The sequence below is a fragment of the Hylobates moloch genome, unplaced genomic scaffold, assembly GCF_009828535.3.
Source record: "Hylobates moloch isolate HMO894 unplaced genomic scaffold, HMol_V3 SCAFFOLD_9, whole genome shotgun sequence".
NCBI lineage: Eukaryota > Metazoa > Chordata > Mammalia > Primates > Hylobatidae > Hylobates > Hylobates moloch.
Window position 1 is genome coordinate 10,564,128 of NW_026652284.1, and position 16,591 is coordinate 10,580,718.

General features: G+C 45.3%; 1 protein-coding gene across 2 annotated transcripts in view; it reads right to left on the bottom strand.

Annotated features, from left to right (window-relative positions):
- The window catches only part of EXOSC10 (exosome component 10), a 29,551-nt gene extending 17,187 nt beyond the window's left edge, over nt 1-12,364 (bottom strand). The window contains exons 1-9 of one of the 2 annotated variants that reach the window (XM_032758904.2): nt 12,215-12,364; nt 10,508-10,644; nt 8,245-8,368; nt 4,455-4,559; nt 3,980-4,145; nt 3,542-3,656; nt 875-950; nt 552-662; nt 203-346 (exon numbers count right to left, since the gene is read on the bottom strand). In XM_032758904.2, the coding sequence (XP_032614795.2) occupies nt 203-346; nt 552-662; nt 875-950; nt 3,542-3,656; nt 3,980-4,145; nt 4,455-4,559; nt 8,245-8,368; nt 10,508-10,644; nt 12,215-12,325 (1,089 nt within the window). In that variant the 5' untranslated portion in view covers nt 12,326-12,364. The remainder of the gene's footprint in view (nt 1-202; nt 347-551; nt 663-874; nt 951-3,541; nt 3,657-3,979; nt 4,146-4,454; nt 4,560-8,244; nt 8,369-10,507; nt 10,645-12,214) is intronic. The other variant, XM_058444307.1, reaches the window with a different exon arrangement.
- Between the last annotated feature and the right edge of the window lie 4,227 nt (nt 12,365-16,591).

A 16,591-nucleotide genomic window follows, 5' to 3' on the forward strand; every position in this document is an offset into this window, starting at 1 on the left:
TTCTGGGTGGTAACAAGCTAAGTCTTAGCTGTTCTAATAGGGATTTAGAAACAAAAGCCATTTGGCACGGTACCCTAGTTAGGAAATGACATGATTCCTCCCAACTTGACTGGGTCTAGGTTGAAATAATGAAATAGTACACTGAAAAGCACTAAAAATCTTGTATGAACTCACATGCATGAGTTACAAAAGGGTGGCTGACCTTAACGATGGCTGGGTCTGTGAGGCTCTCATTGAGAATGTACATGTCACTTCGAAGCTCGAGGGTGTCAATGATGAAGTCTTCTGTCCGAGTGGAAATTTGCATCAGGCAGGTCAGTCCCAGGAAGCTCCTGTAAGAGTGGTGCTAAACCCCACAGAAGGAGGGGAGAAGAAAAAAAACAAAGATTATGTTAGACTTGACTTTACTGATTTTGAAGTCAGCTACAAAGCTAAGTTATATGATTAATTTTTTACCAAAAAAAATTACAATTAGTATCAATTTTATACTTCTCCAATAGGTGAACTCACAGAAAATGTAAAAATTTTACCCAGGGTCATTTATAAGATACCTCCAAGTCAACTGCAAATTCCTGACAATTCAAGAGCTTTTCGTTGAGTTCCACGAGTTCATCCAGGGAGGATATCAAATGGCATGGTGTCTCTTCTATAGATCTGTATAACTGAATCAAGAGAATAGTGAGAAAAAGGGAGGAATACAGAAACCATCTCCCAGTAAAGTACAAAGTGAACTACGAGTTTGAGAAATGACCCAAAACTGTAACTTTCTACCTTAAAGATCTTCAAGGAAAGTCAAAATTGCATCAATGAATCTACTTATTTGATTCCTCTTGGGCTACTACATGGCACCTTTAAACTAAGGCTGGGTACTAACCTGGGGTTGTGGCTTTTGAAGCACTGAATCTGGTGGGGTAAAGTGATTTAGTTCATATTGATAAGGATGTGCAAACCTGAGTAAATAAAACAAAAAGAAAAATCATTCTGATTAATTCCGTGATTCAAGGGAAAAATAATGCCTCTTATCCAATCTGTAAAAACAAATGAGAAAAGTCCACCATGAAAATATCTTCCCTTTATAAAGAGCTTCATTATTTCAGTAATTTGAGTACAAATCATAAATCAGATGATATTTGCTCACTCTTAAAATATGATAATTAAGTCTATTAATTTCTTTAGAGAGCTGGAGACCCAAGCAGCTTTATAAAGATTTGAGTACTTATTTGCAAAGTACTGTATGGTTGATGTTGTGGATAATACCAAAATGAGAAATATGTAATTCTTGCAGTTTGAAATAACAAATCTGTAAAGTAAGGATGAAGCAAATATTTCAGCTGGCCAAGAGCTTAATGTTATATTTTTTCTGATCCTAAGAAATCCGCCGGGCACGGTGGCTCACGCTTGTAATCCCAGCACTTTGGGAGGCCGAGGCGGGCGGATCACGACGTCAGGAGATCCAGACCACGGTGAAACCCCGTCTCTACTAAAAATACAAAAAATTAGCCGGGTGTGGTGGCGGGCGCCTGTAGTCCCAGCTACTCGGAGAGGCTGAGGCAGGAGAATGGCATGAACCCGGGAGGCGGAGCTTGCAGTGAGCCGAGATTGCGCCACTGCACTCCAGCCTGGGCAACAGAGCGAGACTCCATCTCAAAAAAAAAAAAAAAAAAAAAAAAAATCCGTATAAAAATCCTCAACTTGTGATGTGTTCCTCAAGGATCACGGTAGCCCAGGAGGGCAGGGCTGCCTTTCATGGCCTTTATTTCTCCAGCACTTAGCTTGTGGCCTCACATTGCAGAGCTGGGGCTAAAGGCATGAATGCCCAGACAGACTCTGGCTCTAGTGAGGAAAAGGCCAATACTAATCAAATTTTTAACCTTTTTGCACTATACTAAAGGCAAAGTCCATTTGTCTATTTTAAGTGAAGTTTTTCCAAGATGCTTATATTGCCAGTAAAAAATGCCTTTTCTTTACTAAATTCATAAATGAGCCTTGGGCTGAGCATGGTGGCCATGCCCGTAATCCCAGAACTTTGGAAGGTCGAGGCAGGAGGACTGCTTGAGGCCAGGAGTTTCAGGCCAGCCTGGGCAACACAGAAAGACCCTGTGTTTACAAAAATAAAAACTAAAATTAAAAAACAAGCCAGGTACAGTGATGTGAGCCTATAGTCCCAGCTACTAGGGAGGCTGAGGCCAGGGGGATTGCTTGAGTCCCAGGGGTCAAGGCTACAGTGAGCTATGACTGCACTACGGCACGCAGCCTGGGTGACAGAGCAAAACTAAAAAAAAAAAAAAAAAAAAAAAGTGAGCCTTACCTACTATTTGAGTCCTAATAAGAAAGGCAGAGCAGTAGGGTATGGAGGAAAGACAAATTTAAGAAAACACGGGCTGGGTGCGGTGGCTCGGGCCTGTAATCCCAGCACTTTGGGAGGCCAAGGAGGGTGGATCACCTGAAGTCAAAAAGATGAAACCCTGTCTCAAAAAAAAAAAAAAAAAAAAAAAAAAAAAGATATAAAATTAGCCAGGTGTGGTGGCACATCCTAAACCACTACTTGGAGGTGAGGCAGGAGAAACTTGAACCAGGAGGCAGGTTGCATCACTGAGATCACCCATTGTACTCACCTGACAAAAGGAAATCTCTCAAAAGAAAAAAGAAAGAAAACATGGGCCGGCTCTGGCCAGGCGCAGTGGTTCATGCCTGTAATTCCAACCCTTTGGGAGGGAAGGTTGGGAGGATTGCTGAGGCCAGAAATTCAAGACCAGACTGGGCATATAGAAAATACAAAAACTAGCTGTGCATGATGGCTCACGCCTGTGGTCACAGCTACTTGGGAGGCAGAGGCAGAAGGATCACTTGAGCCCAGGATGTAAAGGCTGTAGTGAGCTGTGTTCACGCCACCACACTCCAGTCTGGGCGACAGAGAAAGACCCTGTCTCAAAGAAGTTCCAACTCTACAAGAAGTCTGCACCTCTAATTTTGCTTTTACACCTTTTTTTTTTTTTTTTTTTTGAGACGGAGTCTTACTCTATCACTCAGGCTGGAGTGCAGTGATGCCATCTCGGCTCACTGCAACCTCCACCTCCCAGGTTCAAGCGATTCTCCTGTGTCAGCCTCCGAAGTAGCTGGGATTACAGGCACACACAACCTCGCCTGGCTAATTTTTGTATTTTCACTAGAGATGAGGTTTCACCATGTTGGCAGGCTGGTCTCGAACTCCTGACCTCAGGTGATCCACCGGTCTCAGCCTCCCAAAGTGCTGGGATTACAGGCGTGAGCCACCGCGCCCAGCCTTCATGTTTTACATCTATAAAATGGGAATGAGAGCAACTGCTACTTCTCAGGACTGCAGTGAGGTTTACATGAGACAATGCTGTGCAGGCCCTTTGTGAACACAAACAGCAGGTTTTATTGCTAAGGCCCAGGTTGGGGTAAGGAGGAAATCACTGCTCCTCAGATTTTCACGTATATACTCCACAAAAGTGAAACTGAAAATGTGGCAAAAAGGTAATTACTCACGGCATAAAGTCAGACACAGGCAAACACTTACATGTCTTGCTCAACCTGCTGGGTTCTCTGCTGATGGATGAAATCAGCCAGTGCAGGGGGGACGTCTAAGTCCTCAGGACGATCCTGTGGGCGTTCCCGCCTTTCCTTAGAGAGAGCTGGGGATCCAAGCAGTGACAAAAACATCATTAGCACATTCATGTCTTTTCTAGTTACACAGGGGTAAACTGGTTCCCTTTCTTTTTTGGCTTTTTGAGACAGGGTCACGTTCTGTCCCCCAGGCTGAAGTGTGGTGGCACAATCACAGCTCACTGTAGCCTTGACCTCCTGGGCTCAAGTGATCCTCCCACTTCAGCCTCTGGAATACCTGAACTGGGCTCCATTTGAACAAAGGAGGGTGGAAGAGAGACCTGTACACCCTTCCTGGTTTTTGCATCAAATAAAGTGAGACTCAAACACAGGCAAAGTCTGCACTATTTACCTTGAGGGAGAGGTTTCTGAGCATTGGGTTTGATGAAGATTTTAGGAAGAAATGGTGTGTTGGAATTGTCAATCTTCTCTCGAAACTTGAGCTGAGGTCGGATGATATTTTTTGCATGAAGCAGCCGGAAAGTTTCAGATTTTGCTTTTTTGCCATATTCTGCTGCCTATGATCAACGAATACAAATACTTTATAACAGAGCCACTTGATGAATTAGAAAAATAAATTCCAATTTATGACTTCCGAGGAGACAAGAACATCGCAAAGGCCATTCATTTAAGAATGCATGTGCATGTGGAGGTCTCCAGAAAGAGGAGAAGAGGGTGTAATTAGATTGTGTGTGTTTATGAGAACAAACTAAAGGAGACAGCGGCCAGTTCTCTAATAAATTAGAACAGAAATGCATGTTAGAATGAGCAAAATCCCTATTATGAAGCTGACATCAAGAGCTCTAGTTAATCTGAAAAGCTCTCACCTTACGGTTCCAGCTGGACACTACTGTTTTGGGGACCTGCAAGCCGGCAGGGAGGACAGGCTGTTGATTCTTGTTTACACCTGAGGCTTCATCCAGTAAAATACCCTAAGAGTAGAAGAGGTACTGGTTAAGCATTTTTCCTTTTGAAGTTAGCAGAGTTAACTACCTAACATTTTATTTATTTAACACGGAGTATCACTCTGTCGCCCAGGCTGGAGTGCAGTGGTGCGATCTCGGCTCACTGCAACTCTTTACAGTTCTGAATTGGGCTCACTGCAACCTCTGCCTCCCAGGTTCAAGCGATTCTCCTGCCTCAGCCTCCCGAGTAGCTGGGATTACAGGTGTGCACCACCACACCTGGCTAATTGTATTCTTAGTAGAGATGGGGTTTCACCCGGTTGGCCAGGCTGGTCTCGAACTCCTGACCTCAAGTGATCCACCCGCCTGAGCCTCCCAAAATGCTGGGATTATAGGCGTGAGCCACTGCGCCTGGCCTAATACCTAACATTTTAAAGAGATGTATTCAGAGACATTTGTGTAAGAAAATATACATATATAAGAACAGATCAACGTATATATCAAAACATCATGTTGTATGTGATAAATATATAGATGGTCCCCAATGTACGACAGTTTGACTTATAATTCTTTGAGTTTACAATGGTGTGAAAGTGATTTACATTTAGCAGAATCCACATTTCAAGTACACTTACAACCTCTTTTTCTTTTTTCTTTCTTTTTTTTTTGTTTTTTGAGACAGAGCCTTGCTCTGTTGCCAGGCTGGAGTGTAATGGCACGATCTCGGCTCACTGCAACCTGCCTCACAGGTTCAAGCGATTCTCCTGCCTCAGCCTCCCAAGTAGTTGGGACTACAGGTATGCACCACCACGTCCAGCTAATTTTTGTGTTTTTAGTAGAGACAGGGTTTCACCATGTTGGCCAGGATGGTCTCGATCTCTTGACCTTGTGATCTGCCTGCCTCGGCCTCCCAAAGTGGTAGGATTACAGGCATAAGCCACTGTGCCTGGCCCTGTTTTTCTTTTTCTTTTTTTTTTTTTGAGATGGAGTCTCACTCTGTTGCCCAGGCTGGAGTGCAGTGGTCCAATCTCAGCTTGCTGCAGTCTTTGCATCCTGGGTTCAAGCAATTCTCGTGCCTCAGCCGCCCAAGTATCTGGGACTACAGGTGCACGCCACCATGCCCAGCTAATTTTTGTATTTTTTAGTAGAGATGGGGTTTCACTATGTTGACCAAGCTGGTCTTGAACTCCTGACCTCAAGTGATCCACCTGCCTTGGCCTCCCAAAGTGCTAGGATTACAGGCATGAGCTACTGTGCCCGGCCACAACATGTTTTTCACTTTCAGAAGTGTATTCAACGCTACTTGAATTACATGAGATGAATATTCAACACTGTATTATAAAAATAGGCTTTGTGTAAGATTTTGTCCAACTGTAGACTAATGGAAGTTTTCTGAGCACATTTAAAGCAAGTTCAGTTAAGCTATTTGGTAAGTGAGGTGTATTAAATGCATTTTTGACTTGTAATATAGGTTTATTGAGATATAACCAATTGTAAATCAAGGATCACCTATACAATTTTTGTCAATAAAAAAATAAAAATTTTACAAAGTTGATCAATAAAGGTGATTAGTATGTCATGCCAAGTTATTAATGCATTATTTGCTCAAAGGCAGGTAGGACAGTAATTACCCACGCCCAATACTCGATTGACTCTTTAAAGCTCTGAATTGGGCTGAAAATTCTATGATTTAACAGTGTAATGTGGCCACTAAAATAACTAAGAAGTCCCTGGACTGCATACATTAAATATAGAAGTATACTATTTAGAATGAGACGCAGGGAGTCCTTATCTATTTTGTACTTTAAAGCAGACATGAAGTATCAGCTTGGGCACTACTAACAGAGGCACAACCAGGTGATACATAGGATTATGGCAGGACTTGAAATCACAATATACCAGAAACTGCTGAAAGATTTGTGGGCATTTAGACTAGGGAAGAGATGACTTCATGGGACAGCAGGGCATGATTTAAATATTTTCAGGACTGTCAGATGGTTGAGGTTAGATTTGTTTTCCATGATCTCTATGTATTTCTGTGAAAATAATGTTCTGCCATAGAATTAGGCATAAATAGATGATAAGCAAGACAGAATAATACACATCTCCTTCCAATCCTGTGAGCTGGGGGGTTCAGTAGATTTTGAGTAACAGTACAAATAAACTAAATTTTGGTTAGGTGATATAAATGCCTCTTCGCTTGCAAGACAAACAGAATTTGCAAATCTTGTCAGGCACGGTGGCTCATGCCTGTAATCGTAGTGACTAAGGAGGCTGAGGTAGGGGAGATTGTTTGAGGCCAGGACTGTTTGAGGAGTTCAAGACCAGCCTGGGTAACACAGCAAGACACTGTCTCTATAAAATAAAAAAAAAATTTAGCCAGACGTGGTGGTGCACACCTGCAGTCCCAGCTACTTGGGAGGCTGTGGTGGGAGGATCGCTTGAGCTCGGAGTTCAAGGTTGCAGTGAGCTATGGTTGCATCACTGCACTCCAGCCTGGGTGACAGAGCATGACTTCAGTATCCAAAAAAATAAAAACAGAATTTGCAGATCTGGAAGGTAGATTCAGAATAAGCCACTTTATTTATTTATTAATTTTAAATAAAGACAAGGTCTCACTATTTTGCCCAGGCTGGTTCTGGAACTCCTGAGCTCACGTAATCCTCTTACCTCGGCCTCCTATAGTGCTAGGATTACAGGAGTGAGCCAATGACCCTGGCCAGAATAAGGCACTTTAACTTTTTTTTTTTTTTTTTTTTTTTTAAGACGGTGTTTCACTCAATGCCCAGGCTGGAGTGCAATGGTGCAATCTTGGCTCACTGCAACCTCTGCCTCATGGGTTCAAGCGATTGTCCTGCCTCAGCCTCCTGAGTAGCTGGGATTACAAGTGCCCACCACAACACTAAGCTAATTTTTTGTATTTTTAGTAGAGACGGTGTTTTACCATGTCGGCCAGGCTGGTCCTGAACCCCTGACCTCAGGTAGGTGGATCCACCCACCTCGGCCTCCCAAAGTGCTGCGATTATAGGCGTGAGCCACCATGCCAGGCCACCTTTTTTTTTTTTTTCGAGGAGAATCGCTTGAACCTGGGAGGTGGAGGTTGCAGTGAACAGACATCACCCCACTGCACTCCAGCCTGGGCAACCGAGCAAGACTCCGTCTCAAAAAAAAAAAAAAAAAAAAAGAAGCTTCCATGGGGCAGTAATATTTTTAAGACAACTGTAATTATTTTTTAGAAAAAATATACCAACTATCAGAAGGGAATGTTACTATAAGAAATGTTAAGCTTATTTCCTTTTCATTTTCTAAGGTGCCTGGGTTGCTCTGCCTATCCGTATATTTTAATAATACAAAGCTCTTTGTTAGTTACCATAAGAGTAAGGGAAGGCCAGGTGTGGTGGCTCACGCCTGTAATCCCAGCATTCTGGGAGGCTGAGGCGGGCAGATCACGAGGTCAGGAGATCGAAACCATCCTGGCTAACACGGTGAAACCCCATCTCTACTAAAAATACAAAAAAACTAGCCGGGTGTGGTGGCGGGCGCCTGTAGTCCCAGCTACTCGGGAGGCTGAGGCAGGAGAGTGGTGTGAACTGGGGAGGCAGAGCTTGCAGTGAGCCCAGATCACATCACTGCACTCCAGCCTGGGTGACAGAGTGAGACTCCGTCTCAAAAACAAAACAAAACAAAAAAAAGAGTAAGGGAAAATACTTACCACTCTCTCCAGAATTACATCATTCGCATCAACTAGTAAATCAAACTTGTCTTCCAACTCAGTCACTTTACTTCGATCCTTAATGTTGCTGCGACACCCATGGTACTGCATTACTCTGCTCATGCTAAGGAAAGGAAAACCAAGGTTAGCTTGTAGATTTTTATTTCATTTGTTTACATTCTGTGAGAGAGAATGTTCAAATGATGTGGCTCAGACTGTTCCCAACACGTTGTTTGTTTTTTTTTTTTTTGAGACAGTCTTGCTCTGTTGCCCAGGCTGGAGTTCAGTGGCATGATCTTGGCTCTCTGCAACCTCAACCTCCCGGGTTCACGCGATTCTCATGTCTCAGCCTCCTGAGTAGCTGGGATTACAGGCATGTGCCACCAGGTCTGGTTAATTTTTGTATTTTTAGTAAAGACGAGGTTTTGCCACATTGGCCAGGCTGGTCTCGAACTCCTGACCTGAAGTGATCTGCCTGCCTCCACCTCCCAGATTCAAGCGATTCTCGTGCCTCAGCCTCCTGTGTAGCTGGGATTATAGGCACACGCCACCAGGTCTGGCTAATTTTTGTATTTTTTAGTAAAGATGAGGTTTCACCACGTTGGCCAGGCTGGTCTCGAACTCTTGACCTGAAGTGATCCACCTGCCTCGGCCTCCCAAAGTTCTGGGATTACAGGTGTGAGCCACGAGCCCAGCCTTTTTCTTTCTTTCTTTCCTTTTTTTTTTTTTTTTTTAAGAGACAGGGTCTTGCTCTGTTGCCTAGGCTGGAATGCAGCAGTACAATCACAGCTCCCTGTGGCCTCCAACTCCTGGGCTCAAGTGATACTCCCACCTCAGCCTCCCAAGTAGCTGCGACTTGGGAGTGGTGCACCACCACTCCCAGCTACTTTAAAAATTTTTTGTAGGGATGGAGTCTCCCTGTGTTGCCCAGGCTGGTCTTGAACTCCTGGGCTCAAGCGATCCTTCTGCCTCGGCCTCCCAAAGCACTAGGATTACAGGCATGAGCCGCCATGTCTGGCCCCCAATACTTTTTGATGAAACCAATAAAACTTGCACCCTTGCCGGGCGCAGTGGCTCACACCTGTAATCCTAGCACTTCAGGAGTGGTAAGGACTTCGAGACCAGCCTGGTCAACATGGTGAAACCCCATCTCTACTAAAAATACAAAAAATTGGCTAGGCGCAGTGGCTTATACCTGTAATCCCAACACTTTAGGAGGCCGAGGTGGGTGGATCACAAGGTCAGGAGTTCGAGACCAGCCTGGCGAACATGGTGAAACCTCCTCTACTAAAAATACAAAAATTAGCGGGAATGGTGGTACATGCCTGTTATCCCAGCTACTGGGGAGGCTGAGGCACAAGAATCGCTTGACCTTGGGAGGTGGAGGTTGCAGTGAGCCGAGATCACGCCACTGCACTTCAGCCTGGGCAACAGAGCAAGACTCCGTCCCCCCCCTAAAAAAAAAAAAATGCTGGTCGTGGTGGTGTACACCTGTAATCCCAGCTACTCGGGAGGCTGAGGCAGGAGAATCGCTTGAACCTGGGAGGTGCAGGTTGCAGTGAGCCGAGATTGAGCCAATGCACTCCAGCCTGGGTGATGGAGCGAGACTCCATCTCAAAAAAAATAAAAATAAATAAAAAAAGAAATTCCTGCTACTCTACAAGTTGTGGGAAAGAATCTTGGATCTGGCCAGGTGCAGTGGCTCACGCCTGTAATCCCAGCACTTTGGGAGGCCGGGGCAGGCGGATCACGAGGTCAGGAGATCGAGACCATCCTGGCTAACATGTTGAAACCCCGTCTCTACTAAAAATACAAAAAATTAGCCGGGTGTGTTGGTGGGCGCCTGCAGTCCCAGCTACTCAGGAGGCTGAGGCAGGAGAATAGCGTGAACCCCGGAGGCGGAGTCTGCAGTGAGCCGAGATCATGCCACTGCACTCCAGCCTGGGCAACAGAGTGAGACTCTGTCTCAAAAAAAAAAAAAAAGAATCTTGGCTCTAAGTGTTCACGTCCCATTTAATTAAAAAAGATTTGTACAAAAGTCAATATATTTTTTCAGTACAAAAGTCAATACATTTCTTAAAGGCTAAACTAAAAATATACCAAGTAATATTTCCCTAATCAAAATCCATTGCTTCAATTTTCACATTATAGCTCTTCATACCACAGAAAATGTTTAAGGAAAAATAAATTTCAGGAAAAATTTATCTACTTCTTTGTTTTCACTTCTTTTCACTAATACAAGAAAACAAAATATAGTACTTACCACTGAAGCAACCTGTCTCCCTGTGTTTCGCAAAATGCTTGGAAGCCAGGAAAACTTCGGTAAAAATCATACTCATCGCCAAACTGTGGTAGGCCCCCAGATGCCTTGGTGACTGCCACCACGGACCCAAGAGCAAACTGTCAAAAACAAGAAAAGATGGCATGTTTACACATGGATCCCCATTCATTTGATATGTCATTTTTTTGATCTATCGTATACAAAGTATCTACTCTTCATCCTTCAAAAAAGTACTCATTTAGTGCCAAACCCCAATCTAATCTAGGCCCTGAGAATACAACAGTGAACAGGAAACCAAGTTTGGAGCTTATATTCTTGGGAGAGTTGAGAGACAGAACAAACACATACGTATATAATCTGACTAATATTCACAAAAACCTGGGGTTGAATCTTGACTCTGCTACGTATTAACTGAGATCTTGGACAAGTGATTGCTTTATTTGGACTTTACTGTTCTCCTCTGAAAAACAGGAAAAATAAAAAGGGCCTGCACCAGAGTTTTTGTGAGGATAGAATGAATAAGCTAATAAAAGCATTTAGGACAGTTCTTGGCACATAAGTGTTATTATTATGACTCAAGTTCAGATCCAAGAGCTTTCTACAGGAATTTGTTTTTGTGTTTTCATCTGGATGAGCATCTAAAAACAATACAAGCTTATCCTAGATCCTTGGACGACAAATTTATAACAGCTACTATCTAAAACTGGATTTGTGTTTATTGTTCAGTTCGTGTCAAGTGGTTCTCTATTTTAACTGTTGTGAGGTAACGAAAAAAAACCGTGAAGTGACATAAATGATGGTTGATCATGTGAAGGCCAAATAACGCCATCAGTTGTGTGAATAAACACTTCCCAAGAAAAAAAGCAGAGAAAGGAGGTGGGAAATTAAGTCATGGAGGGGAACATGGTAGCTTATGAGCATGACCGCCACACAACCAGGACCACAGTTAGTGGTCCAGGAACTACTGAGAGCCATGTTAATGAATCAATAGCATTAGCTAACAGCAAATAAGATAAGATACAACGTTAGTGGAATTTCTGTAAATTTATAGGGTTAATTTACAAATTATTTTAGTTTCATGGCTTTGTAAGAGCTATGCACACCTTAAGCCTAGTTGTACGTTTGTTCATATTTAAGCTAAGCTAAGTTATACAAAGATCTTAAGTGAACGCTCTGTGTACCTTCCAGGAGTTACTAATAAACGTGCAACGGGGCTTTAACAGGTGACATTTAACTCAGGGTTAAAAATTATGTAGGATTGGTCTTCAGGAGCAGAGGAAGAGAAGAGCCATCCTGGCCGCGGGAGGAGCCAACTCCAGGCAAGTGTGGGGAGCGCGAAGCAGCCGAGCCCCTACGGAGAGCTGGTCGGGTGGCTAGGGCGTGGCGAGCGCGACGTCGCAAGGGCTAGCGACGTCTGGATGGCAAGGAAGCTTTTCCTAGGATGCGAGACGGCTTTCCACATTTGGGCCTACATGGACTTAAGCTCGCAAGCGGGACGCCCCTCGGTGTCCGTTTCCGAGGCCGCATCCCCGGAGGGTGCAGGAGAGTCTGCGCCCAGCGCGGACAGGGGTCCCGCGACCCTCGCTCGGGCTCTACTACGGTGGGCGGGCATTGGCTGCCCACAGGGCCCAGGTCAGCTTCCGGCGGCCGCGGGCGACTCCTGGTACCCCCGAGGCCCCGCGAACTCACCTTCACAAAGCTGTCGGCGTCCAGGAAGCCTGGCAGCACCATCTCTCCGTCGGATTTGGTCGCGCTGGTAGCCGACAGGACCTTTGGCTCCCGGGTACTGGGTGGCGCCATTTTTTCAGCCTGCACAGCTAGTCTCGCGAGAGCTTCTCGGCCGACGCGACGGGACGCGTGCGCAACACGCATGCGCCACGTCGAAGCGGCGGGCGGGGCGCCTGCTTATAGGGTGGGGAGCCTGCGATTGGAGTGGGGCGCCTGCGATTAGGTTGGGGCGCCTGCGATTACTTTGGGAAGCCTGCGTTTAGGGTGGGGCGCCTGCGATTAGGTTGGGAAGCTCGTGGTTGGGGGGGCGCCTGCGATTGGGGTGGCACTTGCGAGCGCTCTGGCGTGAATTTCACGTTCTTTTACCTCATATTGTATCATCCCAACAACCCTGTGATCTAGGGTGCGGCCTGGAGGACCTGATTATCACATATATTTTTGACACGAGGTTTGCCTAATCTGGTTTCGAACTCTTGGGCTCAAGCGATCCTCCCACCTTAGCCTGCGAAGTAGCTGGGACCCCAGGCGAGGGCCACTAGCCCCGCTTATCCTCGTGTTTATTTAAAAAATTAAAAAACAAAACAAAACCGGGACTACCGGGCGTGGTGGCGCGCATCTGTAGTCCCAGCTGCTCGGGAGGCTGAGGTGGGATAGTTGCTTGAGCCGAGGAGTTGGAGGCTCCACTGCACTCCAGCCGGGGTGACAGGGTGAAATCCTGTCTCAAAAATTTCATTTTAAAGTTATGTTTTTGAGGCTGGGCACCGTGACTCACACCTGTAATCCCAGCACTTTAGGAGGCCAAGGCGGGTGGATCACCTGAGGTCGGGAGTTGGAGAACAGCCTGGCCAACATGGTGAAACCGCGTCTCTACTAAAAATACAAAAGTTAGCCGGGCGTGGTGGCACACGCCTGTAATCCCAGCTACTCGGGAGGCTGAGGCTTGAGCCCGGGAGGTGGAGGTTACAGTGAACCGAGATCGAACCACTGCATTCCAGCCTGGGCAACAGAGTGAGACCTTGTCACAAACAAAAAAAACCATGTTTTTGAGACAGAGTTTCACTCTGTTTCTCTCCCAAAGTGCTGGGATTACAGATACGAGTCATCAGCGTGCAGCCTATTTTTATTTTTATTTTTTTTGAGACGGAGTCTCGCTCTGTTGCCCAGGCTGGAGTGCAGTGACACAATCTTGGCTCACCGCAACCTCCCGCCTCCCGGGTTCAAGGAATTCTCTTGCCTCAGCCTCCCAAGTAGCTGGGATTACAGGCATGCACCACCACGCTTGGCTAATTTTTTTTTTTGTATTTTTAGTAGAAATGGGGTTTCACCATATCGGCCAGGCTGGTCTCGAACTCCTGACCTTGTGATCCTCCCGCCTCGACCTCCCAGCACTACCCGCCTCGGCCTCCCAAAGTGCTGGGATTACAGGCATAAGCCACCATGCCCGGCCTCAGCCTTGATTCTTAAAAAATACAATTGGCTGGGAGCAGTGGCTCACACATGTAATCTTAGCACTTTGGGAGGCTGAGGCGGGAGGATGGCCTGAGCCCACCAGTTTGAGATCAGCCTGTGCAACATGGCGAGAATCAGTCTCTACAAAAAATACAAAAATTAGCTGAGTGTGATGGCATGCACCTGTAGTCCCAGCTACTCAGGAGGCTGAGGTGGGAGGATAACTCGTGCCCGGGAGGTGGAGGTTGCAGTAAGCTGAGATTGCACCACTGCCCCACAGCCTGGGTGATAGTGCCAGACCTTGTCTCCAAAAAAAAGGAAAAAAATACAGTTAACCTGTGAACAACATCTGGTGATTAGGGGCTCCCATCCCTTTGAGCAGTCGAAAATCCACATATAGCTTTTAACTCTCCCAAAACTTAATAGCCTCCTGTTGACCAGAGGCCTTACTGATAACAAACGGTCAACTGACACATATTGTGTATATGTATTGTATTCTTACAATAAATTAAGAAAATTATAAGGAAAATATATTTACTATTCATTAAGTGGATCATCATAAAGATCTTCATCCTTGTTTATGTATTTATTTTTAGAGATAGGGTCTCTGTCATCCAGGCTGGAGTGCAGTGGCACAATCATAGCTTACTATAAGCTTGAACTCCTGGGCTCAAACAATCCTCTGGCCTCAGCATCCAGGGTAGACTGGGCCCATGCCACCATGCCCAACTAATTTTTTTATTTTTTGTAGAGGCAGGGTCTCACTATATTTCCCAGGCTGGTCTCAAACTCCTTGATTCAAGCAATCCTCTCACTTTAGCTTCTCAGTGTTGGGGTTATAGGCATGAGCTGCCATGCCTGGCTGGACTAAACTGTATTTAAAGGCCTCCACTAGCTCCTCCCCTGCCTTTGATAATTCATCTCAACAAACCCAGAAGGCTTTGCTTAGATATAACTTAAAACCTATTGGATTCACCAAAGACCTTAATCCAGACTCTTATATCCTAAAGAATATATCTTTATCACTGATGGCCACCATTTTCCTGCGTCCATTCATTCTCACACCTTTATCATTCATGAATGGTAACATCACTGTAGTCACTGAGAGTTATTTCATCTGGAGCCAAAAAAGTTATGGTGACCATATTTTCTGGAGCAAATAGGTGATACATGGTTTAGGACTGTAACAGAAAATCCAAGTAGGTATGTGACTTTCTAGCTGTGAGTGTTAGAACTGTTATTAGTATCACCATTGAGATTTAAATTCACTTTTTTTTGGAAACAGTCTTGCTCTGTCACCCAGGCTGGAGTGCAGTGGCGTGATCTTGGCTCACTGCAACTTTTGCTGCCCAGTTCAAGCGATTCTCCTGCCTTAGCCTCCTGAGTAGCTGGGATTACAGGCGCCTGCCACCATGCCCGGGCTTTTTTTTTTTTTTTTGAAATGGAGTCTTGCTCTGTTGCCCAGGCTGAAGCGTAGTGGTGCAATCTTGTCTCACTGCAACCTCCACCTCCCAGGTTCAGGCAATTCTCCTCCCTCAGCCTCCCCAGTAGCTGGGATTACAGGTGCATGCCACCACACCTGGCTAACTTTTGTATTTTTAGCAAAGACGGGGTTTGGCCATGTTGGCCAGGCTGCTCTCCGACTCCTGACCTCAGGTGATCCACCTGCCTCAGCCTCCCAAAGTTGTTGGGATTACAGGCGTGAGCCACCGCACCTGGCCACCAGTTGTCTTTTAAAAACACCACTCAGGGCTGGGCACAGGGGCTTCTCTGGGAGGCTGAGGGGGGCAAATTGCTTGAGTCCAGGAGTTCAAGACCAGCCCGGGAAAGATGGCAAAACCCCATTGTCTACAAAAAATACAAATGTTGCGGGAAGTCAGGAACCCCGAATGGAGGGACTGGCTGAAGCCATGACAGGATAACATAAATTTTGAAGATTTCATGGACATTTATTGGTTCCCCAAATTAATACTTTTATAATTTCTTACACCTGTCTTTACTGCAATCTCTGAACATAAATTGTGAAGATTTCATGGACACTTATCACTTCCCCAATCAATACCCTTGTGATTTCCTATGCCTGTCTTTAATCTCTTAATCTTATCATCTTTGTACTCTGAGGAGGATGTATGTCGCCTCAGGACCCTATGATTGCTTTAACTGCACAAATTGTTTGTAGAGCATGTGTGTTTGAACAATATGAAATCTGGGCACCTTGAAAAAAGAACAGAATAACAGCAATGTTTAGGGAATGAGAGAGATAACCTTAAACTCTGACCGCTAGTGAGCCGGGCAGAACAGAGCCATATTTCTCTTCTTTCAAAAGCAAATGGGAGAAATATCACTAAATTATTTTTCTCAGCAAGGAACATCCCTGAGAAAGAGAACGTGTCCCTGAGGGTAGGCCTCTAAAATGGCTGCTTCGGGGAGGCGGCTGTCTTTTATGGTCAAAACTGTAGGGATGAAATAAGCCCCAGTCTCCCGTAGCGCTCCCAGGCTAATTAGGACGAGGAAATTCCCGCCTAATAAATTTTGGTTAGACCAGTTGTCTGCTCTCAAACCCTGTCTCCTGATAAGATGTTACGAATGACAAAGCGTTCCCGAAACTTCATTAGCAATACTAATTTCGCCCCGGTCCTGTGATCTCGCCCTGCCTCCATTTGCCTTGTGATATTCTATTACCTTGTGAAGCACGTGATCTCTGTGACCCACACCCTATTCATACACTCCCTCCCCTTTTGAAAATCACTAATAAAAACTTGCTGGTTTTACGGCTCAGGGGGGCATCACAGAACCTGCCAACATGTGATGTCTCCCCTGGACACCCAGCTTTAAAATTTCTCTCTTTTCTACTCTGTCCCTTTATTTCTCAGACCGGCCGACACATAG